The sequence below is a fragment of the Gopherus flavomarginatus genome, chromosome 5 (assembly GCF_025201925.1).
Source record: "Gopherus flavomarginatus isolate rGopFla2 chromosome 5, rGopFla2.mat.asm, whole genome shotgun sequence".
NCBI lineage: Eukaryota > Metazoa > Chordata > Testudines > Testudinidae > Gopherus > Gopherus flavomarginatus.
In genome coordinates, this window is record NC_066621.1 from 54,623,890 (window position 1) to 54,650,991 (window position 27,102).

The 27,102-nt window shown below is 39.5% G+C and overlaps 1 protein-coding gene across 1 annotated transcript in view; it reads right to left on the reverse strand.

The window, feature by feature from the left end:
- Positions 1-27,102, reverse strand: part of OTOG (otogelin) — a 168,740-nt gene that overhangs the window by 95,571 nt on the left and 46,067 nt on the right. The window contains exons 19-23 of the mRNA XM_050955788.1: positions 25,816-26,028; positions 24,594-24,759; positions 22,649-22,723; positions 19,446-19,486; positions 14,778-14,931 (exon numbers count right to left, since the gene is read on the reverse strand). Of these exons, the coding sequence (XP_050811745.1) occupies positions 14,778-14,931; positions 19,446-19,486; positions 22,649-22,723; positions 24,594-24,759; positions 25,816-26,028 (649 nt within the window). The remainder of the gene's footprint in view (positions 1-14,777; positions 14,932-19,445; positions 19,487-22,648; positions 22,724-24,593; positions 24,760-25,815; positions 26,029-27,102) is intronic.

The window sequence follows — 27,102 nt, forward strand, 5'->3', positions numbered from 1 at the left end:
ACTGGCTGGCCTAGTGGAATTAATTTATTCCTGGAGAATGTTCCTGCTGGCGGAATTATGCTGTTGTAACATTAATTAATTGTCAGGGCACTTTAAGAGCTCTTGAATAGTCAACTGTTTACTATTGGTTGACAGGGTTGCCAAGTGGCATCTTGAGCAACACTAACATTTTGCATCTGTAATGGGGAGGACTCACCTCTTGAGTGCCTCCTAGGCGCTGGGTGTGGTACCACCATCCTTTTTTCACCCCTAGCGCCCCCTGTGGACTACTACACAATCTTGGTGGGTTTTGAGTGGTTTGGCTTGGTTCTTCTTTTTAGCAGAGGTCAGGTTGTGGCTTTGCCTTGCAGCTTTGTTTTGATCCCATATCATTAGACCTAGGACAGGGCAGCTCTGAATTTCATCAGCCTGTGGTCCCTGCTGGCTCAATCCATCTTTATGATGCAAAGTGATTGCACTCTACGTGAGTCCAAGTCTTTTTTCAGGATGGCTACTTCAGCCTTCAGGCTTTCCAGGTCTTTAACTTTAGCCATGCTGGACTTTAGCACCAGCTGGACCTTAAGCAAGTTCAAAAGCTTAGTCAGGTTCTTCTGCAGCAACAAACACTGCTGTTCCACGGTGTCTTTTTCAATTCTGAGATGGGCCAGGTCCTGTTCCTGCAGCATACCTTGGGCTAAGATTTGCTCCCTTGAGGAGCGCTTTATTAGTGTTCTTGCAAGGCCTTAACCTTTTGGACCGGTAGCATGTGCATTTGTGCCATTTCCTCTTTGACCCTATCCACTGCCACAATCCTATCTTCTACCTTTTTCTATTCCAGTACGAGTTAGGTTTGTTGGGTAGCCATACAAGCTACTACAAATACTGCAGCCTCCATAGTAGACACAACTGTTGTAATGGTGGTTGTCAATACCAAGTCCTTCACTGGATGGTGAATCCACACACTTACAGCATCTTCCTGGGTGCTTGAATCCTTACTCCATTCTTCTGTGGGATTTAAGTTTCCTGGTCAGCAGTCACTATGCTTTATACTTCAAAGTCCATGCTTTTACACTTGTCATACCTCTCTGCCCTCTCCTGGACCATCAACCTCAGTCCCCTCGGTTCCTCCATTTGCTCCAGGAGGTGGTTTTTGGCTCGGACAGACTGAATCCACTGTCCTATGAGCATCTCTTCGCTCTGCTAGTGTGCTCCAAATTTACACCCCAGCTTACTGTGCACTAACTGTTCATCCAGACAAGCTCTCAGAAAGTGAGTGAGTGCTCAAGAGTGTTTCTTGTTTAGAAATTGTGTTGATTAAACACATTGAACTAAATTCTGTCTTTACACACCAGCCACACTATTGCCTTGTGTGAGTTGCATGTATTTAAACTGAGGGCAGAATTCAGCCCAGAGTTTAGACAGTGTCAGGATTTCAGTGAGGGTAAGGTGTGTGTGAGAGAAAAAAACAGAAAAAATTGCTGTCATTCATGTCTGACTGAGAGGATAATATTAGATTTTCCTGAGCTGTGGTTGTCAGAACTTTCTATTCACATATAATTAATAAAAATCATGCTTTTCTTGGTATGAATGTGTATATATGTATATGTGCCAGATGAAATATTGTTGGATTGTGTAGTTTTTACCTGTAGCATAGCAGAATAACAAGTTATCTGCTAAATGACCAACCTCACTTTATGGTTGAAGTAGTTTTCAACAAGGAGGACAATTCAAGGGAAGTTAGCAGATGAGTAGATTTATGCATCTTTGCCAGTTAATAAATAGCAGCTGCTTTCTGGATTCAGATCAAATAGCTACCTGCTTTGTACTTTGCACAATGTTAGCATAAGAACTATCTGAATTGAACTCAACTACGCTCACAGAGGGGGAAAAAAGTAAAACAACTGTAACTATAATAACTGTAATATAATATATATGTTTCCTGCTGTTAGGAACTACCTTCAGCAAAATGAAATGTGTCACTTCTGAAGTAAAATGAACTTCAGAAGATGGTAGAGATGATACTGTTATGCTAGGGGCTAGGAGCAATCTCACTGAAGCTGGTGGATATAACAACTATCTTCCATTTAGGTTAAATGAGGGAACATTAAATGCCCCTTCATTTAGAGAGAGCTGAAAAAATAGTCCATCCAAAATATATGCTACATGTAAGGCCTCTCAAAAATCAAACTGTGTGGGTAGAAGGGTTTCACTGCATGCCAAATGTAAATCCTGAGGTAGGGGATTGATTTGATTGCAGCTGTGTGTCTGTGTGTGAGAGAAAAGGGGCAGATGCACCACAGAAACACACAGAGAAGGCAGGAGAAAGCCAAGGACTGCCAGAGAACAGCTTGTAGCATTATCCTGAGAAAAAGCTGAGAGCTTTTTGCTGAAGTGCTGGCTGGAAAGACACTTGGAACGGTGAGCAGAGAAACTGCCTCCTGCCATTTGATCCTTCCGTGTTCAGGAAACAGGACCATTTCCTTGTAAATAAAACAGGACTGAACCAAAGAAATAATTGACCATGTCATCAATTTCTCCTCCTAATGGAAATAACTTGCTAGACCCTGAATTTTGGCTAAATGCTGGGGTCAAAAGAGGTAACAATATAATACATTGTAACAATAATATAAAGCGCTGTAGTGGTGGACATTAAAAAGTCAACATTTACAATTAGTTATCAGTCAGTAACACAGATATAATATGTTCCTATGCTCACAATAGGAAAGAAACGTGACTTCTCAAATTTCTGTGTGGTAAGTGTTGGCAAATGTTGACTTAAATGGTGATCACTGCAATAAGTTTTTTAAAAGTGTAACCTGAAAATGCAACCAATGTATTTCTAAAATCTCAAAATGTCATTAGAACAGGATACAATGTAATGGTAAGTCTATCTTTGATATATTGCAAGCATTTTCTGGAATTCATTAGTACCCCTTTAGCATGACTAGTGGGGAAAAGGTTCTTAGAAAATAAACAGACCTGGCATTTGGGGGAGATCTAGAAGCACTGCAGCATGTTAGAGAGCAGCAAATAAATACAGCAAACGGTAAGAGAAACAAAGTATTCACTTTTGCTTCTTTAAATATAGGACTAGAGGTACATTCAGTCTCGAGGAAACAAAAAGTCTCCTTATGTCCCCTTCCTCGTCTCAATAGCGTACTATCCCATCAGTCATCCTATAACAATACTTTTGAAAAACCGAAGTCAACACCAGCAAACACCACTTCACCAGTATGAATATCAGATCTGGAAGCACTTCAATAGATGTTGATTCAGTATATATAATAGCATAATGCTTTAATGGGCAGGTAGTGGGGTACAGAGCCAACCACGCCTCCAACACTTAGGCAAACAGGTATCCACTTATCCTGAGGAATTCAAGTATTTATGAGTGACCATCCCACATCCCTGTTTAACTTAAAAGAGCAACGAGGAGGAAAAGGTTAATAAAGGTGAATCATGTGGGAGTTTGGGGGGTACCCATTAACAAAGCGGCAGAGTGCATATTGTTTTTAGTTTTTTCGCATTAAAAATGTAAAATGAAATGCTCTTTCCTTAAATCCTGTGTAAATAAAAAACATGAATAAGTCATTTGGAAAAGATGATATTTTGACACGTACCAATAGGAGAGGACTTACAACTGAGCTTTGAGGATTTATATCTTATGCATGGTACAGGAGATATGATCACCGTGACACCACTCAAAAGTATGTTTGTCATAAAAGATGGCTTTATAAAATGTTGGAGACAAAATTACATTCCTCTTACATTGTTAAATTTATCTGGCCATAGACAGATATTTTTAAGATTACATTAAATGCATTGTTTACTTTGTGCAAATTAAAAAGTGATGATTTTTCTTTTTAAAAAACCTTTCAGGAATTCATTTAAGCTTCTTACATGTTATTTGATCTGGTATGTGACCTGTTTATTACAAATATACAATAAGAAGCAATTCTCATTTTGGGGGATGGGAGGGAAACAGGCACAATATTTCTGGATGGATTATAGCATCTCATTACACTTGGAATGCTGCAATTTTCAGTTTACTTAATATCATCTTTTTTGTGGTTCTAATTTATAAGAGCAAGCCTAAGCCTAAGAAAAAAGTGACCCAATTGGTCAACTTTGCCCAATGTTAGCCATATATACTAAGAAAGAGTGTTCTCCAAGACCATTTTAAAATATATAGCTCTCCAAAGGTGCAGAGCAGGCCTAGCCATAGTAAAAAGCATTTCATGAACTGCATTCTAGTCTAGAGTGGAAAAAACAAAAACAACCCCCTCATTACTATTTAATAAATGAAAAAGTGTGATCTGGAAACACTAATGTCAAAGGATAGTACCATGAAACTACATAATATCTTATTGATTTTATGGCTAGGTGCACCGCAAGTCAGAAAATAATTGTTTGGGGATTTATACTACCAAGAAAAATATATTCCAAGTTTGCTTCTTGTCCTGTGCACGTGCTAAGCATTGTCACCTGCATTAAGGCTGGTTTTAACCAACATTTGACTAAATCATTTTGTGGATTATTCCTTGAGGACATCCTTCAATGGTCACTGGGCACACTGGTCCTGGTTTTTATCTCTTTTACACTGGTGTGAAACTGATGGGCAAAACAGCTACTTTCCATTTAGGTTGAATGAGGGAACATTAAATACCCCTTCATTTAGAGAGAGCTGAAAAAATTGGCCACCCAAAACGCAGGCTACACGCAATGATCTCTTAGTATAAATCTGGAGCAAATCTGTGGAAGTCAAGAGCAGGTAAAAGGTGTGACAGCCTGTGCTATGGCCTGTCAGGACCCTTTTGCTGCAGCCAATGTGGTCAGGACATTTAAAGGGGGAAATGTCACGGACCAGAGGCAGTATCATCTTACCCATCTCTGTGTGAGGTTCCTTAAAATAGACACCTAACGAGAGGGCCATAGCACAATGTATTTAGAATACAAATATAAATACCTAACAGACTTATCTCTTATATGTTTAAAAATATGATTTATTTTAGTCTTGCAGGTTATTATATATCAAGGGGGTTGTTTCCAAACATAAACATGGATAGTCTGTTGCATGTTCCTAGAAATAACACTAGTGATGTCTCTGTCCATTAAATAAAGTCAGCTAGAGCAGTGCTGGGATTAGACAATGAAAGGCTCTTCTTTCCCTCTAATTTACTCTGTAAGAACTAAGACTAGTGCAACCACCAGGTCCATAGTAGTTAGTCTATGCTTACTACAGAGAGACAGAGATTAGTAGTGACATGATGTTCTATAATGCTACATACCTATTCTAATAATGATACCTAGCTCTTATATAGTGCGTTGCATTCATAGGTCTTAAAGTGCTTTACAAAGGAGGTCAGTATCATTATCTACATTTTATAAAGGGGGAAACTGAGGTACAGAGAGATGAAGTAACTTGCCAAAAGACACACAGCAGGCCGGTCACAGAGCTGGGAGTAGAAGTTAGTTCTCCTGAGTCCCAGCCCAGTGCTCCATATTAGGCCACACTGCTTCCTCTTTATACCAACATACATTTGTTTAGATTTTTAGAATTATTTCTGCACAAGAAAGAGCTATGCCTCTTAACCAAAGAGAATCACAGTAACAAGGCCATTCTTAGAAGGTGGGCACAGCAAGAAAAGCAAAAGAATCACAGGCAGACTGAGCTTTTTAACTGTACATAATGACACAATTTATCCAGAATATTCAGGAGTTATATCAAGTAATAGCATGTCCAGGACACAAAAATGACACAGATTCTAGAAATGGATGTTTCACCTTCCTTTTCTGATATATTTCAGAGTGGTAGCCGTGTTAGTCTGTATCAGCAAAAATAACGAGGAGTCCTTATGGCACCTTAGAGACTATTTGTTAGTTTCTAAGGTGCCACAAGGACTCCTCATTGTTTTTTCTAATATAGAATCAGAGCTTCCTTTCCAGTACCCCTTTTGTAGTATCTCACTCAAAGAGGTCACTCCTACTAATCCTTCCAGCTAAATTTTAGTAACATAATAGACCTCTAGATGGTCAGCAAATAGCATGGAACTAAGAAAGAGCCAATTACATATCTTATGATTGGAAACACAGAAGTCCTATGAGAAAGGGATGAGTAGCAGGACTATCGGGTGGCAGTTGTGAAGAAGGTGATACACACCTTTGTATGAACATAGATCACAATTTACCTCCAATTTCCAAGACCAAGGGCTGAGGTTTTTCACTTGCATTGCTTAGTTCTGAGATGGTAGATGATGATCCTATCAGGATCCATTGAGAACACAATCACTAGTAGCAGCAGTTGTGTGACTGTTCATTTTTTTAAAAAAGATTGATCCCAAGATTAGTGGCATGAAGAAATAAGGGATGGAATATCATTACAATGGAAAAAATGACAGCTAACTTTATATAAGGATCAAGCAGATTTCATGATGTCTGGTTACCATTTTTGGAGCTTGAACAAAATAAACTGATACCGATGAGGTTGATCAAACACAAATGGATGTTGTAAAGGTGACAAATATTCAGCAAAAGCTGAGCAGGGCAAATGATTCCCATATGATGGGACATATACACCAGCTGATTATGACTTAAATGATGTAGAGAGGGAAAAATAACAGAAGGGAAAAGCTTCCGGAAGATCTAATAAATAGGTATAGCCAAGCAAAGAAGATGGAATGATATTATGGACACTGCAAACTATTGACTACACCTTCTCAATTGTGTTTGTGTTATTGCCATCGGAAGGCCTGAGGTCTTGTTGATTCTTTGCAGGTTAAATAAGATGAAATTAGTATGCAAGGTATATGGAATTGTGTTATGGCTCTGGATAAGATTCATTATCCTGCATAGAAATGTGAATTTACTAGATTAAAGTTATGAGAATAAACACCTGTATAAAGTAAATTAGATTTTCCCAGCTTATCTGTGTTAATAATGATAAAAGTTACTTTAACTTTTAAAAAATAGATTACCCTGTTATTCTTGCTCCTTGTTGATCTTTCCAATATGAAGTACTAGAAAATGGATAGTCAAAAAGGAATATGCAGTGGGAATATCCTGATAGTCAATTCTCTCTCCTGGAAGACATGAGCATGTGTTCTTTCCCATGAGCACATGCTTATTTAAAATACTGAAATATCTACAAAGTGTTCCACAAAGCTCACCTGTAAGGAAGAGTGAAAGTTCTCTTTATAAAGGAATGCTCATCTATTCGTCTTCTTTTCATAGTGTCAGCAGGGATAAGAAAACAAAGACCAGAGAATATCTTGGCTGTTCCCAGCCTTTTTGTTCAGTTTATAATAGTGGAGGTATGTTTGTCCTCTACTTAAATCTTTAAGTGCTGACAGCATATGACATATTTAATCAAGAATAAAACATTAAGAAGAAATATTTAATTGGCACAGGTATCTTGAATACCCGGGTCAAATGATTTGGGGTATGCAGCTTATCCATAATCATCTACCCAATACTGCTTGGAGCATGCATAAAATCCTGCTGGCTATACTGCACAGGTATATGGCAAAGTCATTCAGGTTTAGTGGAGAAGTTAGAAATTTCATGAGGTACAGAAGTTTTGATCATGCCTCCAAATAAGTTAGGATCTACAGTCCCAAGTAAAATAATGGTGCCTCCTCTGACATGTTTACATGTTAAAAACAAAACAAAAAAATCCCACACACTACAACTTCCCTTTGCTTCATCCCAAGGCCCCTCTGTTAAGATGTGGAGAAGGAGCTTCTTAAGACAATGTGGAGATTCTCTTCACCTGAAGCTGTTTTGATTAATTTTCCCCTTGTAGTACCAGTTAAATCTGCATGTTATACACCAAGGTGCATAAGACTGATCATGACCCCAAAAGTCAGTGGTGTTCATCCTTTTTGACCTATGGGCCAAACATGTTATTTCAAAAAGATCGAAGCACTACAAATCAATATTTTGATGCAGATTTTCTCTCCTGTTCCACTCTCTTGCGTTGCTTGAACAGCACAAACAGCAGAAGACATCAACAAGTCTATTCACAGGGATTCCCCTAGCATGGTGGAATCCCCAACAGGTGCAAAGGCAGAGTAGCCAGTTCCTCCATTGCCCCACAGCTCACAGTGCAGTGGGGCAAAGGGGGGGGCGTGATGGGACATGTCAGGGACCAGGACAGGGGGCTGGAGCTTGCTGCATTGCTATTGCCATCTCATGTATGGGTCCTACAACATTGTTTTCAGCTGGCACAAGTTAGCGGAGTCCTCTCGTTACTCTAATCTATGCTGTGTCAAGGAAGCAGGCAGCCATCATATTACTGATTCTTGGCTTCTCCTCTAGTCTCCCTTCTCCCAGGCCGCCTTGGGTAGCTGTGTGAGGGAGGGAAATCATCCTCTCTTTGATGCTTCCTTAGGCTCAGGCAGAGCCTGATAAGTCTCTATCCTTGCCTCACTGGAGCAACAACAACCAAGCAGGAAATGGACAAGCCAGAGCTATTCATGAATTAAAGGGGTGGTGCGTTTATGTAAAAATATGTACAACAAGTTCACAGAGAAACTGGAGAAACAGAATATATGCACACGCACACAAAGCAAGGGGAAGCTTCCTTTCTGTTCCACAGATCTCTTATCAGTGAGCTGAACTTCCCTTACATAGTCTGTACATGAAGTTTCTACTTGCATGAGTGGAAATTCTGCCTGAGAAATGACTTAAGAATGTACACAGTATATTAAGAATGTACACAGTATAGATTAGAAAGGAGAATTCTGCTCTTCTGAAGTCATAATGCAGACATCCATAGAGGTACTTTCTATTCAGTATCTTTAAGAATGAATTGAGAGAACTGAAGGAACACACATCTCTAACAGAAAGGAGCAAAAATTACTGTAAAAGTAAAAATACAATTTACCTTTAGTTAAGTCTGCTGTGTGCCATATGGGAAAGTTAATAGGAAGATTAAACTATTGCTGTGTACAAAAAGCTGTTTTAGGGGAAAATGAAGGACTAAACTAGGTCAAGTTTCTCTGCAAACTTTGGAATACAAAGGCTGTCTGTCTAAGAAAGGGGAAATAATTGCATGCAAAGCATGATGATGGCCTCTTTGTTGCATTAATATCATTAGCCAATTCCTGGGCATGCACACACACAAAAGTTTCCCTCTCATATTTTTTAAACTATTTAAAATAGGCACTGAAATTCCAGTTAATCTTCAGGTTTCATTCTGACAAAATCCACTTATAAATAGTTATTCATGCTTTAAGACCCATATCTCCTGCTCCAACTGAAGCTAAAGCCTTGATACTAGAGGGGGGGAAAGGGAAAGTTCTTTTAATAAACCAGATGATAATTTATCTCAAGGGCAATAGGAAAAATAGGTTTGAAGTCATAATAAATAAGAGCTTCCCTTTTCCAGTGATAAACAGGCATTGGATGAGCCAGATCCATAATCAACTCAAAGGAAAGCTTGCAATGGTTCAGGGTCAAAATTGTGTTATGTTAAACTGGGACACTAAGCAACTGAGGAGTACAGAAACATACTATTGCTTTCTACCTCGATGTTCTGATTAAAGACCATAAAAACTGTTGGGTTATGCTGAGTTATATCTGTTCTTTAGCAAACAATTGGAGTTTTAGTTTGAAGAATTACAACTAATTGTGTTATGAACAGGTCATTTTTTTCCCTCTTTCTTGTGACAGAGCATGGATGTACAGAAATATTCAAAGAATCAGAGAGAGAGAGAGAGAGGAGAAAAGTTTGATGCTAAAAATTCTGAGAAGATATTGGGTCATGAAAACTATGGATGAAATATTTCTTATAAAAGGAGCACGACCTAAGTTTGTCAGTGAAGAACAAGCTATGGCAACATTACATAGACTATATTCCCGGAAAAATTTTCCTCCTGCAGTCATACTTCAAAAAATGGGGGGAGAAGTGTTATTTCATACTGTCCTAACACTAACTGATATAAACTGACTGAGATACTGAAAATACAGATATTTTAAACTATCAGATATAATAAACTACTCATTTTATATGCATCTTAGATTTCACGTGATACTGTTTGATCAAGAGCTCTAACAGAATGTACTCTGAGCTCAAGAAAGAAAGAATCCTAGAACAAATGATGTGAAGTGCTTGCCTGTCTGCTAGCATCTAAAATTGTTTTTAAATATATTTCCAACTCTTCATATACTGCATCAAGACAGTCTCTGTGTTAGATGAAGCCAAGTTTAATGTTTTGGCCAATTGTTTTAGTGAAAAAACTGGAAGCAGCTTCAGCCTACAATATACTTGCTTTAAGTAATACCAGAACTTGTTTATGCTAAGAAAGTTGCACCAGTTTACTAAATCAACTCAGAATATCAATCTACTTAAACTGATACAAACTCCTAATACAGACACATTTAAATTAATTTAACCCTTGTTTCAACCACGTTAGTTTTTAACAGTAAATTACCAAATTAATCTAAACCAATTTAAGTAAAACCTCACAAAGATAATGTCATGGCTTGAGTAAAAGTAAATGTATGTCTTGGATCATAATAGAAGAGTTTTAAGAACAACCCATTTCCTTCCTAAATTGACTTCAATTATGAACATCATATGTATGTAATATATGATCATTTTAGTAGAATATGCAAATTGTCAGCATGCAAATAGCCCTATATAATAAGTACAACTAAAGACATACCTCGGATAATTCAGTTTGTGTGTGGGAATGATTGATACTGGGATTACTGTTCAAAATCCCAAACCATGATACTTGAGATCACATTACTATTTCATCGTTAAATTTCATATATTTTATTAATTTTGTAAAGCAATAGCCACACAAATGATAAATCACAACAAATAAATGCCAGTGGGTAGCTGAATAATGGCTTTATGAAGAAACCAAACATATACGAAAGAAATTTTAAACTAACTAAATAAATCTGGTGTCATGTAAAATTCTTTATATGTACTATGAAAACCATAACACAACTCTGCATTCATATAAAAAGAGATGAGTGATACTGAATCAATTAACAGATTACCTCTTTATTGGAAGGTATTTAATATATCTCCCTTATTTTTTCAACCTTGTAATGTCTCCTTCCTTTTTCATCGTAACTTTTTCATATTTAAATGATGAAACAAACTACATTCAGACAAAGTATGCAGGAGCTTTGGGAGAAAATCCTACTAATTATTCAGAATTATCTTGGTTTGTCAATACAGTAAAGGCTGACATATTTACCATTGTCAGACTGGTAATATGTATGGATTCACTTAATTCTTGGACTGACACAATATCATCATGTCATAAGACATGCAGTTGTAAATTAAAAAAAACAATTCATACTGATTCTTCCTTGGTGTCAGAGCTCTTATTTAATTTTTTTGTTCAATAAACCCCTTGTTTGAAGGCTTTGAATTATGTGTTTTTTTCTTTTGTTCAGGTAAAAGGTATACAATTCCCATCTATTTGCCCCGTCCGAGTTTTAATTGCTTAGTAAGGCTCAAGGTCTGTGTCACACATTTAATATTCATCTGCTCCCTCTACAAGGTCAGAAGAGGATGATTGCTTTTCTACTAGTATTTATTCTAATTTATCCCCATGACATCTTATCTCCTAACCTTTGATCTTTGCACTAGAGGAAACTTAATGTTCAGTGCACGTTCCAAAAGGTCCCTATCAGTAATGAGAAAAATTACTCTGACCCCAAATGTAGTGATCCATCTATATATTGTACTTCTACTATTGCAGGGAAAGAACATTCCAAAAATTGATACTTCTCTGAGAAAAAAAATACTTTTAAATTTTGTGTATTTATCTTTAATTTTCAGGTATGTGCATTTGTTCTCATTATATTATTAGGTAAACTAGATCTTCTCTATATTCAATAAAATTAAGCTCATCTGGCTGTCATTGTAGCTAAGACTGCATGTCTTTATAAGATCAGTAGGTCTTGTCTTAAAGATATTTATAACTCATGTCTACAAATCTTTATTTTTTCATTTTTGATTTATGACCAATATTTTTCTGCATCAACTTTAACTGCTTGGATTTTTGGACTTTAGGAAACAACTGTTATGGAAAAGCTAATAGGGATTTCTAAGTCAGCGCACTCATTTAAAATGTTGGAGTATTAGCAGAAGGAATTATAACATAAAATCATTTTGGGGGCTGTATTCAGATCAATATTCAATTTCATAGTTAAGAACAAATGTTCTGGCTCAGTTTATATAAAGTATAATACAAATTTAAGAATGTTATATCAAAACTTCTCCCAAAAAATAAGAATATTAGAAACACTACTTTGTCTTCTAATTCACAGAACAATGTTCACTCTCCAGCTATCCTGGTCAACTCAGCTGGCACCAGTAGAGATACTGGGCCAAATTTTCAAAAGTGGCCTATAATTTTGGGTACCCAACTTTACATGTTACATCTTAGTATTCAGAACTGGCAATAACCCACTGCTCCAAATGACTTCATCTGGAAATATTTCTACATCTAGTGGGATACACCTAGGGGAAGAACACAACTGCAACAAGCAATCACTTTTAAAGCAAGTATCAAGATTTTTCCTGACCTCAACAGAAAATAATATTCCAACTGTAGGTCATGACAACCGCAATCTATTATATAGATCTAGTTTTAATGACTGAGTCACTGAGGCAAGACAGCAGAAGCTTTCATTTATGTTTACTGTATGCTCCACTAAATCAGAGATGTTTCTCTGGCACAAAGAATGAAGGTAAAAATCCCTCCTTAGCTCTTCTCCACAAAAAAAAAAAAAAAAAAAAAAAAAAAAAAAAAAAAAAAAAAAAAGGCATCAACATGTTTAATTGTTGATGAGTCAAAGTTATTCTCATTCATCAGAATATAGAGTTTTGGGGGGAAAATATACTATTAACATATTGAGTACTAATGTGGCTCAGATGGTCCCATTTCCTGTCGTGGAAATATCTGCAGAAAACATTCCTGTGCATAAATAATTTGACACCTTAGATGGACTTCACATCCACCTGCTGCAGTAATGTGTCTTGCTGACAGACAGAATTGCCAATGAAGTCTAAGTCTTCCTATCTGCCCAAGTATTCATTTTTGGCACCTAAGAGACATTAGATATGATCAAGTGCAAAGTAGGATTTTGTGCCCATATTTCAGTTCAAATGACTTCTTGCAGAAAGTGAGCACTTGCATTTGCCAACTTCCCATCTCAACCCATTTCCCTCCCTCCCTCCCACCTCTTCCCCATCCAAATGCTACACGGTAGGCCAATAGGAAGACACCGTAAAAAGCTTCTATTTTAACAGACAGGGAGGAATGTAAATGGAGATCACATATATACACATCAATTATGGATACAGAGGGCACAACTTAATGCAAGAAGTGTTGACACTGCAGTGTGTCTTGACTTTACACACCTATAATTTGCAGAATGTGTCACTTCTTACAGAGATTAAAGATGGATTAACTTTCAAAAGCAAAACCTAGTTTCCAAGGCTGTGTAACCTGAGATTTTGGCACCACATTGAGTCAGCTGAAGTGACACATGGCAGTGAGAGCATTATAAATGAGGTGTTCACTTCATTTTGGCTATTTATAGAAATGCCCCCTGTGGAAGGGGCCAAAACACAAGCCTTTGCAGCCAGGTTGAATTTCATAAGAAAAGATTACCAGGGCACAGAAACCTGTTTTGCTGCCCCACAGGGGGTTTCACAGAAATAGTATGTAACCTAAGGGATTGTAATAGGTTGGCAGTGTTTGCCTGAAACATTCAAGCTGTTAACCAGGATCTAGCACTACATTTTTGACAGAGAAAATATTTAAATATTTTCTGTCAATTCTGCCTTATCAGTACAGCTTGACATTTTCAATGCAAATCCTACTCCTGTGATTTCATTTCATAACTCTGTCCCTCGTGAGACCATCCTGTGCACTGAATGAGGCAGGAGTTCTGTGGAAAAAATACTGTGTGATTTGCATTTCCATTTTTACCCCAACTTAGCCCCCCAAATCTACTGTGGGGAAGGCAAAAAAAACCCACTTCACCTTGGTCAAATTCCTTCACAGCTCCTCAGAAAAGGAGCAACCAGCACAGTGTCCACAGCAGATCCTGACAAAACCCAGTATTCCACCATTTCCATGGGTGGGAGGGTGGCTCCTGCTCCTCTTAGTCCAGATAAAAGGAGAACTTTTCCTGCACCAGCATGGGTCTGTATAGTGCCCCCACATCTTCCAGTCACCTGGGAGTATGGGTCAGCATCTCCAGACCTGATTTGCAGCAGAAAGTCACTTCCTAATTCTCTAGCCCTTAAAGGGGTGCACACCTTTCCCAACAAACCAGACAATGGTCGCCATTGCTTAATGTGCCGTGAGGTCATTTCAAGTTTAGATAAGCCCTAATTCCCATTGAAAGCTAATGGAATTTGGGCACCTAACTGCTAATTGTGCAGTCCTTCTTTGTCTTTTATAACAGCTTTCACTCACACACCAATATGCCATATTTGATGCCAAAACGGTTCAACACGTTTGCTGGTGCAGTATCAGAATAAGCCCTGGCTATGTTTGCGAACCCTTCTGGCCTCGTCCTTATTATGAGGTATTAGAGATTTGACACCACTCGTCCATCTTAGGCCTCCAGAAGATCGTGCCATTTGTCTGGTGAGTCCTTAAGAACAGAACTTGCTCCTCCTTCACATCACAAGTTCTCTAAGTGTCTTTCACCACAATAAAGACAACCCAAAGCAATAAGCTATTCAACTGCCACTACTGAGAGTACAGCCATCTTTGCTGGTGCAATGAAAGGCATGGACGCTTTGGACTTACCCTTGTGCACAAACACATCCTGAAAGACAAGGAAGATGCGCTGAGAAGGTGAGATTTAGCAGCTGATTCTCACAGGTTCTCTCTCTGCCAAACTCCATGTTAGCTTGTGGATTACTACAGTTAACATAAATCTGGCCCGCTGGGCAGCTGTGTACTGGAAAAGAAAATATTGCAGATGTTCATCATTCCTGAAATGTCAGATTTGGTAGAAAGCTTTGAAAATTAATAAGTGCTGATTTAAACCAGAGATTAATTTGACCAATCATGGGGGTGGGTTCATCTATAACTCCTGGTGTCATTAACAGATAGTTAAGGGTTAATGTCTCTCTTACCTGTAAAGGGTTAACAAACAGGGACCCCAAACACATGACCAGAGGACCAATCAGGAGACAAGATAGTTTAAAATCTCGTGGGAGGGAAGCCTTTGTTTGTGGGTTTTCGGTTTGGTTTTGTTCTCTCTGAGTCCTGGACAGGGCTAGAGGTGTAACCAGGTTTCTGCCAATCTCCCTGCTACAGTCTCTTATCTGTTCAGAATTGTAAGTAGAAAAGGCAGTCATAGTCTTTTAATTTGTTTTCTTTTTCATTTGCATATGTGTACTTGCTGGAAGTAACTTAAATTGTGTTTCTGCTGGAGAAAGTTTCTTTCTATTGTTTATAAGTTGAAAGACCCTGTAACTTTTTACCATCTAAAGTGCAGAGATAACCTGTTACTTTTTTCTTTCTTTTTTTATTAAAAGCTTTGCTTTAAGACCTGTTTGAGTGTTTTCTCCTAGTTAAAGCTCAAAGAAGCTTGAGTCTGTATTGCCTGAGGGAGGGAATGGTAAAGATCCTCTTTGTGTTAGATTCACGGAGTTGAATCAGGTGATCTCCTAGTGTTCCCAGGGCGGGAAGGAGCTGGGGAGGAAGGAGGGAGGGGAAAGGAAATGGTTTATTCCCCTTTGTTGTGAGACTCAGGGAATTTGGGTCTTGGGACCCCCAGGGAAGGTTTTGGGGGAGACTAGAGTCGATCAGGCGCTCTACTCTAAGTCCTGATTGGTGGCAGCCTATCAGATCTAAGCTGGTAATTAAGTTTAGGGGAATTCATGCTAATACCCATACTGTGGCTTTCCTTGGGTTGTAGGTGGGGTCTTTGGCTGCTCTCGGTTGTAGGGTTTATTCTCGGTGTGCCCCCTGGGGTATTCGTTCCCCTTGACAGTAGTTTTTTTCTTTTCTGCCATTTCCATCCATTTGGCTCCAATCTCCCCCGCCTCGATTACCATTTTGGGTTTCCCATCTAGGATGTACCTCTCTATTTCCTCAGGAATACCATTTAAGAACTGCTTCATTTGTATCAGGAGATGCAGCTCGTCCATATTGTTAACCTTTGTTCCTGATATCCAGGCTTCATAATTTTTTGCAATGTGGTAAGTGTGTCGGGGGAATGACACATCTGGATTCCATTTTTGGTTTCTGAACCGCCGACGGGCATGTTCAGGTGTTATCCCCATTCTGTATCTGGCCTTGGTTTGAAAAAGTTTATAGTCGTTCATTTTCTCCTTAGGCATTTCAGCCGCCACCTCTGCTAAGGGTCCACTGAGCAGTGGCCTCAATTCTACCATGGACTGGTCTTCAGAGATGCTGTACCCAAGGCAGGCCCTTTCAAAATTTTCTAAGAAGGCCTCAGTGTCATCACCTGCCTTGTAGGTGGGAAATTTCTTGTGAGGTGGAACAATCATTGGCGAAGGGTTGTTAGGATTGGCTCTTTTTCTGTTGCTTAGCCTTTTCTAATTCCAGGGCCTGCCGGTAGGTCTCCCTCTAGAGTTCCAGCTGTCTTTGGTGGTCTGCATCTTTGGCTGCTTGCTCTCTTTTGTAGGCTGCCTCTCTGTCTTCTTGTTCTCTTTTGTAGGCTGCCTCTCTTTCTCTTTCTCTCAGCTCCATCTCTTGTAGTTTTTTTTCCATATCTCGCCTGTGGTCTGCCTCTTTGATTTGTGCCTCTGCATCCAGTTTTGCCTTGGAAGTCATGGTTCCTGTTTTCTTGTGTTGGGGTGCCCTCTGGTGTTTTTTTTTTCTGAACTGCTGGCTCTCTGTTGTCTGCACTGAGTCTTTCTAACAAGCCTTCCTGAATAAAACTAGAACAAAAAGAAACCTTTCATTTGCATGTGTGTTCTGCTGGTGTAGTGCGTTGCTGACCACTTAAGGCTGCTTTGTTTAACAAACGACCGTCGTTAAACCTAATGGCCCTTGCCTGAGGCCATATCTATGCACAGCCAGACCGAGCAAGGAAAAAAAATCTCTGGCTGTAGGTTTAAAACAAAACCCTTTCTCTCTCTGCTTACAAGCAGCTAGCAGAGAAAAAAATTTATAATCTTACTGGCTTTTAGATTCTTATCTTTCCCATACGCTGCACACCATGTCATAATATAATTCCCAATTCTGGACCTTAGCGTCCAAAATATGGGTATTAGCATGAATTCCCCTAAGCTTAATTACCAGCTTAGATCTGATAGGCTGCCACCAATCAGGAATTAGAGTAGAGCGCCTGATCGACTCTAGTCTCCCCCAAAACCTTCCCTGGGGGTCCCAAGACCCAAATTCCCTGAGTCTCACAACAAAGGGGAATAAACCATTTCCTTTCCCCTCCCTCCTTCCTCCCCAGCTCCTTCCCGCCCTGGGAACACTAGGAGATCACCTGATTCAACTCCGTGAATCTAACACAAAGAGGATCTTTACCATTCCCTCCCTCAGGCAATACAGACTCAAGCTTCTTTGAGCTTTAACTAGGAGAAAACACTCAAACAGGTCTTAAAGCAAAGCTTTTAATAAAAAAAGAAAGAAAGAAGTAACAGGTTATCTCTGTACTTTAGATGGTAAAAAGTTACAGGGTCTTTCAACTTACAAACAATAGAAAGAAACTTTCTCCAGCAGAAACACAATTTAAGTTACTTCCAGCAAGTACACATATGCAAATGAAAAAGAAAACAAATTAAAAGACTATGACTGCCTTTTCTACTTACAATTCTGAACAGATAAGAGACTGTAGCAGGGAGATTGGCAGAAACCTGGTTACACCTCTAGCCCTGTCCAGGACTCAGAGAGAACAAAACCAAACTGAAAACCCACAAACAAAGGCTTCCCTCCCACGAGATTTTAAACTATCTTGTCTCCTGATTGGTCCTCTGGTCAGGTGTTTGGGGTCCCTGTTTGTTAACCCTTAACAGGTAAGCGAGACATTAACCCTTAACTATCTGTTTATGACACCTGGTCAGACAGTTAACCCCACACAGCTGCTATGAATCTTATCCAGTTGGAAAAGAAGAAAAAAGATAAATGTATTCTAATGAACCTACTTGCTCATTACTGTGCACTGTTTCCTCCAAGTTTAGCCACCAGCCCAGGGAAGGTTCCATAATCCCCAAAGCACAGGAAAGGGCAGTACTACCTAGCTCAGGAGGGAGCCAGAGGCTGCATGTGAGCAGAAGCTGGGAGCTGGTTGTGGAGGGAATAATGGATAACAGGCAGCATGAGAGCTGGATCTGAAGGTCCTGACAGCTGGGCTGAGATTCCCCTGTTGCTGGCAGGGGTCCAGTGGCAGTCAGAGCAAGAACACAGGGCTCCTGACTGCAGGCAAGTGATTGGTGCAGCCGGGTTACACAGCAGCCTTTTGCTTTGTATACCCCTGGACCAGCCTGCTCCTGGGCACTGGGGTGGGAACTGTTGGTTTTATCTTTTTTTTTGTTTTAACCACTAAGGAAATTTTTGTGCCTTGGGTATTTCCCTTGTTTATTTCTGGCAGTCCTAGCAAAAGAATTCTCCATTACTTCAACAGTGCAAGTGTTAGGAGGAGCTGAGGGATAGAGCCTGGAGAGCCTAGTGCTTGAAGCATCTACAGTGCTTGCCCTCGGACTCTGAGTGTGGTATCAGACATCTAGGAGATGGCTGTACCCCAACACTACTTGCAGTGACACCCTGCAATATGATCAGTTACAGTATTCATAAGAGAGTCAAGGACCCACAGTTTCAAAATAAACTGAAACATCCTGCACCTCACAGCAAGTCAGATTTTTTTAAATCTGAAATGAAAGGTAACATTTTCACAAAGTCCAGCCCTTAATCCCTCGGGATCTGCTAGTCAGAGCAAAGACACTATAATAGAAGAAGCAATTGGTATTAATGTTTTCCTTTTACTTATGCACCCGCACAACATAATTCTTATACCACTCTGGGAGAAAGTAAAAGCTGATGGTACAGAAATAGTACTTAACTAGAACTGGGAAGGGAACAAAAATCTCAGTTTGTAAAAACATTGGAAATGTCCAGTTTTTCCAACATTTTGCGAGACAAAACTGGCCTATGTTTGCTCCATGTGAAGATCTGCTGTTTACATTACATAACAAACTTAGGTTGCATTATCCATCTGAAAACATTTCACTATACTAAAATATTGATAAAAAGCGTTTTCTTACAGGTAGCCAGTACTTTCAACAGAGCTTCTATTGTTTTACTCTAACCCTACTTTTAGTTATACCATAGGTTAAATTTCTAATTTAAGGCTCCAGTCCTGCCAAGTGATGATTATATGGACCTTCATGCCCTCACAGAGTCCCACTACAATCAATGAGACATCATGGAAGAAGCAGGGTCTGTCTACGCCATCTCTTTTCCATACCTTAATGAGTCTCTTTCACTTACCAATGTTGTTCTCACAACTCATCATTCCATCTTTGCAATGGCTGCAACAAAAATATATGAAGCTGTAATTAAAACCAGGAAGGTCTGAAATGTTACCATTCATCTATACTTGAAAAAAAATGGGTAACATATTACTCAAAAGAATTATATAAATGTGTACACATGAAGATAACCAATAAGGGAGTTTGTGTTGTCTTGTTCAGAAGGTTCTTAATATATAATGTATTAAGAAGGTAGCCTATATTGCTGCTTACATATGCATTAAAAGGATAGAACAGTCCTTGTAATAAACAAACATTACATAATACAAATGCTAAGTTTAAAGAATAGAGCCCATGGAGGACTGACACAAAAATATTATTAAATTACTAGGTTGAGTCCTGTTACCACTGATATCAATGGGTGTTTTATCATTGACTGCAATGGTAGCAAAAGCAGACCTGGTTGTGAAACAGTATCATATGTATCTTACATTAAACATTCAACTGTGTAACTACAGTAAAAAAACAAAAACAAACAAAAAACCACGTATACAGATATAGCAAGCTATTCATTAGACTTCAACTCTGTATAAGAGAAAGCCCCTTCTAAATAAACAAAGTAAACTATTACTCTTTACAAAAAATCTTTTGGTTGACTATTGTAAATATTCAGCTGATTGATTTTTCTCATTAGAAGTCCAAAAAGCTGCTGAAGAGTGAACTGGCGAGTCAATAACTCCAAGGATAGTTCAAAACAGTATCAATTCTGTAAGATAAAATGCTGTGCTGTGCAAAATAAAATCACTGGACTTCACTTCCCCAGCCCTGCCACTATAAGCAAAATTTAGTCAAGGCTGAAACACAATGAAAAAGTCACAGTGAAAGCTTCTCATGTACTATTGAGCTAATATGGTAGGGCTAAAGGGGGGCAGACACGATTGATTTCATTCCACTGCCAATAAAGCCAGCGCAAAGAAAACCAATTAACTGCTTAAACCCAAAACATAATTGCAGCAATCATTATGCAAAGCAGCACTGAATACTGCAAAAAGAACAAGAGTACTTGTGGCACCTTAGCGGCTAACAAATTTATGTGAGCATAAGCTTTCGTGGGCTTCTTCGGATGCATATTGTGGCACTTTCTGTACCTGTCTAACTCCAGCCAAAATAGTCTACTACTTTACAGAACAGTAGCAAATTTGGTAGTCACTCAGTCTCCGGGAAGAAAATAATAGTATTGGCTCTAATTCAGATTCTGTGCTATACTGAAGGAGAATTTCAGCCAGTGAACTTTAGTCCTATTCACTTATTCTTCTGTGACAGTTGTGGCCTCCTCAGTTCACCTCTGCTAGACAGCCAGTAAATAATATATCAAAAATGCCTCTGTCTGTGCTATTGCTGATTTAATATTGTATTTAGAGCAACACATATTTTACACAACTATCCAAATTCACTAAAGGTGGGGGGGCTCTGTCTTATGCAGCTTGCAGTCTAATTCAGAGAGAAAAATATGGAAAAACAATACAGGACAAAAATGGTGAGGGAGAGAGCTGTTGTGGATGTGGGACAGCATCACAGTGTAAGTGGGGTTTTACAGAGGTGGTTGAAAAAAGATAGCTAGAGCAATTGGCAGAAAGTTAACAATAAGAGGCTGTTTCAAGTATGAAAGGAACTCAAATCTAAAAGTGGGAGGAGACTAAGGGAACTATTAGGACAAAGGATTGGATGAGCCTGATAAAGACCCTAACCATTTTTAACAAGTACATAGCAGTGGGCAAATACATTTTGTTACATTCCGCAGTTTTGTTAGTGATCTCCCATATACATAGATATTATTACCCTAAAATGTCTCTTAGATCTGACTAGTTCATCTAGACCCACTGTCCATACAGTAACTTGTATGTAAGACAGGCTCTATATCAATTGACCTGCATAAATCCAAGTTAAAGAGTAGCCAGAGAAAATCATGGCTAACCAGAAGGTAAGCAAGATAATCTTACAACTGTCTAAGCGGTCTACTCACAATGTAGACCAGTGTAACTCCACTGAAGTCAAGGAAGAGATGAATTTGGCCTTAGAATTTAAAACATATCAGTCAGTGGATCTTAACCATCTGATAATTCCAATATATTCACAAAGAGGCAAATCCTCAGTAGGAAATATTAATGTCCAAAAGCTCTCATAAAACCAGGGCTCTGCACCCTCCACTAAATTCTGTGCACTTCTTTCTTTTGCATGCACAATAGAACTGCCTCAGCTTCACTGCCAGGGTACATTCCTCATGGGCATGAAGTCAGAGACAGTATTGACCCCAAAGTGAAGACAGACTTAATCAAAGAATAGTTTATATATTTATCTGGGTCAGTGTACTTGTTGATGCAAGGGTGCATGAGAAGGACTGGCATGTATTCACACTATATCATTGGGTTTCTGCCAATACTGATATTTAGTCAGGTAAACGGGAAATTAGACTTTAAAGATTAACTGATGTATTTTATTAACTAGCCAGATTTTTCCAGAGTCAAAGCTATCTGTTCTGCCTGTAAATAAATGCAGTGAAAGTAAAATAAGATGTTTGATACAGGGGAAGGAGGTTAAAATTTGACCCATCCCCTAATTTACCTTTCCCAGGCAAAATTAATGGGTGAAAAGGATGCATCTGGCAGCATTCAGAATAGTTTAACAAGTTTTCTTCTTTAATGTTGTGAGTCTAACAGGAAACAAAGGGCAACTGTGAAAAATAACATGCACCTTGCCAGTGAGAGGCACTCATTGCTCATTACAGTTTACGGTTATCCATCTTCAGCGGCTCAGGAACATAGGCCCCCTGCTCCCTGGCCCTCATCTGTGCCTGGATTGGAGTTCTGCCTCCCTGATCCCAGCGGGGTTCAACAAGGTTCTAGTCCTGCCGAGTTGGAAGAGGAAGGCCAGGGAAGAGGTTGGGCATGCCAGGGAAATCCTCAAGGTTCTCTGCACCATTAACTTGCATGCCTATCTACTCAGTGTTGTGGAGCCCACTTACAGGAGGCTCTCAGGGTAAGCACAGCAGGAGAAATTTCTGGAAGCATGCATTTCACAGCAACGGTGCTGTCCAAAGAGAGGTAGAAAGTCTGGACATTTTAAAGCTAGTTTACAGAATTCTCAGTAAAAGATAAAACAGGATAGTGCAAATGACTTGACAGAGCACAGGGGGGAAAAGCCCAAACAAGGTGCATGCCTTACCATTTGCCCAAAGAGGTGATAATATTTTCTCCTGGTGGATATTCAAATCCTTGAAAATAACAAGGGCACTCATTCCTGCAGAGGAGAAAAACAAATAATTTTGATCATATGGGAACATGTATATCATGAATTAGAAGACAGACAAGAGGAAGAAAAAAAACTTCACATTAACCATTAATTACTGTCATTCAAAAAGTTGATGATCTTGTTCTGCATAGTGTATTGGTCTGGATCCTTAGCATGGTATTGTTACCATCAGGGCATCAAGATGTGTCTCCATGAAGGTAAGGTCAGCAGCTTTCTGACACTATCTATTATGCAAAGGATTAGTTCATATAATAGACAGCAATAAGAAAGAAATCTGGACTAGCTACTTCAGACAGTAATAGAAGAGTGATAATAATCCATCATCATTACTTCAATATACTAGTATTTTTTTTAAAAAAATATACATAGTTTATACTCTAAATTACTTTTAAAAAAAAAGCAGCAGCAAAGCAAGTCTCTACAGCCTACAGCATGGAAAAGAGTGAACACAGCCCCAGGGAATGCCATGAGAGTAACAAATGAGACCACCACTTTTCCTTCCATATAAAATCTGTACAGCAGGTTGAGCTGTATGGAAAGAGATATAGCTAGAGCATGAGGGAGAGGCATTCTGCACTGCATGTTCCCTCTCCTAACTCCATATTCATCAGGAATTAGTTTAAAGTGTATTAAGTGAAATTGAGAATCCCCTTAGTTCTGTGTGACTCTCATCAGAAGACAGACTCTAGGGTTCCCATGTGGTCACTGTTTGTTGGTGAAAGAACTAGAAGGCATGGAGGGTAAGATTCTCTACACATCCAGACAGAGATCCATGAAAACCTATGACTGCAATCATGTAAATTCCTGGCTTCCATTTGCTTTTTTATGGTCCTGATTCCCCAACCTCTGAATGTTCTACATCTCTATTGGTCCCACAATAGAGAAGCATGGATGTTGCACTAGCTCTCAGAAGCCACCTGGATTATTTTATTCCACTCCATAGGTGAAATCCTGACTCTACTGACGTCAATGGGAGTTTTGCCACTGACTTTAATCGTTCCAGGATTTTATCCCATATGTTTTTTTATGCTGAAAAACATATGGCAGTATCATCCCAGCTGCATCAGTGTAAATCCCGAGTAACTCATTGGAAGTCAAGGGAGTTATTCCAAATTTACACCAGTGTAATTGAGGATCTGGCCCAGCATCTCCAAGTATTGTTATTTAAAAGATTAAAAGAATTCATGCTAATGTTTGTAGGAGGGGTGTGGTCTCGGGACTGAAAATGCACAATTTTGATAAAGCTGATAGATAAAAACAGGGCACAGCACTGCATTGCTTACCTCGCTTTCTGTCTAGGTTTCATATTGATGCCCCTCACCACATAAAATCAATAGCACTAGCAAAGTCCCTACCCTTTTTACCTCTCCGATATTCAAAAACAGCTAGCACGTAAAGACTGATCATCATCAATACCACGTCATAAGACCTGGAGCCTTACAATTTCAGCTTTCCAGGGGACTGTCTGCTCTGCAGGGGGAACTCTATTGAATAACAAAAAGGGCCCATAAATAAGGCATTCCCTTCCTGCAGGACAGGTGAAATGTTAAGGCAACAGAACTGTATGTGGAGAGGAAAGAACAGCTTTATCCCTGCTTTTTGCACTGCTAAGAATTGGCCTTTCAAAACAGCACACCAAATTGTGTAGGCTGAGTTTAAGAATCAAAGGACTGCAAACCTCCTGATTAACATGATTCTGCGTGGTACTAAAAACTTGCCAGATCTAGAGGTGATGTATATTGTTCTACAGAATACACAAAGCACTCAGTTTCTAAACTCTCTCTTTGATTTGAAAATATAAATGTACACATTTAAAGTGTTACTTAGACTTACTGTCAACGCTGCAAATTATACCTACCTCTGTACACATCTTTCAGTCTTGCTGTTCAAATACGTTCCAAGAGGACAAGCACAACCTTCAACACAATCACCACTGCATGTCTCTGGCATAGAAAATGTTTGGCAAGTTTGGCCACAGGTAGATACACAGGTACTGTACTCCTTTGTGTCTTCACATAAAAGAGCTATCCAAATGAAATAGATCTCTCTAATTACAGTGCAAGAGATTCAAGTACACTCCAATCTCATAAGTCTTTTTAAGGCAACACATTTTCTGATAAAACTTCATTATTTCTTGGATCCCAGTTACATTAGAATTGCTATTATAACACCATGGGATATAAATTACACAGATTTAAATCTAGTGTCAATCCAATGAAGTCAGTGCAGTTAATCCAGATTTACACTTGTGTAACTGAGATCAGACTCTGGTCTTTTGTCTCTCTCTCTCTCAACATGCTTGGCTCTCAAGTGAGTGCTTTGAACAGTGCACAATATCTTAAACAAAAACACAATAAAGAAACTGATTAAGATGTTGGTGCTTTACAGCTGTTGAATCACACAATCTGAAATTTTGTTTGCATGCCCCATAAAACAATAGTCAACAAAACATGCAGCCTAGTGTAGTTCCACTAACTGAGGGATTGACCACAATTGCCACATATCAATGGGAAAAAAGATACTCAGGTTCTTGAAGAACTGTTGGAGGATTTCAAATCTTTCAAATGTGGATTTCTGCTACCTTACATTAGCTATGATCTCAACACATTAATTCATCAATGAACTTGTTTAAAAAAAAATCCACAGAGCCCTACTCTGATTAGAGAGAACCAGAAGCTATTTATCCATCCCATGAACTGCACCAATACAGACATTTGGAATGAGATATTCAAAGCAGCCTAGGAGATTGAGACCCACACACACAAAAAGGGGAAGATGAGTCTTCCCTAGCCTGTTTTGAAAAAAATGTATCCTTGATTCTCAAATTAAGAGAATTATATGTTATGATGTGCAAGTGGGAGAACAGAGAAAAAGCTATTAGAAATGACCTTCTGATAAATGACAGCATTTATTCTGATTTGGTGAGAAAAGGAACCTCATCTTAGTACGTGTGTAAAAAGAATGGACTATAATTCATTGGTCTCGTATATGGAATAGGCAACATCCCATTTAGTTTGCTCACCACCATGCATAAAACCTATGACATTAAGATATTAGACCTGAACTGAAAGACAACTTACCACAGTCTGGGATGCTAGACCTAAAATCTATTATCACTCCATGTCTTCGGCATTGATAAGCATAATTGGCTAAAGCAGAGCACAAACAAATCTGGCCACATTTGCAGGTGTCCCTTCTGCACTGCTCAAAATAGGAAACAGGACTCAGATAGGTGTGGCAAGGAGCAAAGAGTTCTTTTGTAATGATGCTACAAGCTTCTGCTGCATAAGAGGCTGTTAAGGTAACACATTAAAACAAATATATTTTAGCTCCAAAACTATTAACACTTGGTAGAGTTCTTAGAGGAGGAAGTAGTACCGTTTATTGACGCTGACCATAGCAAGAGATTTATGAACATATTTTACTCTACAGTAAATCTGTATGTGCAACTTTCATTGCTATCAATAGAAATTGCACTGATGACTGGAGAAGCAGTCAGGCCCGAATCCATAAAGGGATTTCAGCATTATGGTGCTGAGCCTAGAAAAACACAGGAATAAACACTGAAATCCATAAAGCCTAAACTAGCCAATGGAAGATGCCAACAAGAAGGATGTGTTCTAAGCCTTGCCCCTCTCACAGAGATAGGCACTAATCCCAGGCTGCAACGAGATGCCTATTTCTGCTAATCAGCCACAAAAGGGAACCCCTCTCCTGGAGTCAAGCAGCTTACACACCCAAGTCATTTCTTGTAAGAATGCTTTAGGCACCTGCCTCACTCCACATCAAACGATAGGAGGAGGAGAAGGTGGTAGTGGTACCTACCTAACACCACACAAAATGGGTGGTGCTGATGGTACCCAATTTATAACTTTTAACCCAGTGGTTAGAGCACTCACTCACCTGGGAGGTGGGAGACCCAGGACCCCCCTTCTGTCTGAATCATGGAAGGGATTTGAAAAGGAGCTTCCCACCACTGAGGAATGTACTGTAACCACTGAACTACAGGATATTCTGGTCAGGGGCGGCTCTAGGGATTTTGCCGCCCCAAGCACGGCAGGTAGGCTGCCTCCGGCAGTTTGCCTGCGGAGGGTCCGCTGGTCCCACGGCTTCGGTGGCTTCGGAAGCCATTGGATCAGCGGACCCTCAGCAGGCACGCCTGTGGGAGGTCCACCAAAGCTGCGGGACCAGTGGACCCACCGCAGGCAAGCCGCTGAGGGCAGCCTGCCTGCCACCCTCGCAGCGCCGGCAGAGCGCCCCCTGTGGCTTGCTGCCCCAAGCACGTGCTTGACATGCTGGGGCCTGGAGCCACCCCTGATTCTGGTGTGAGGCTCCCACAGTCTCTCCTGTTGAAGCTATTCTGCTTT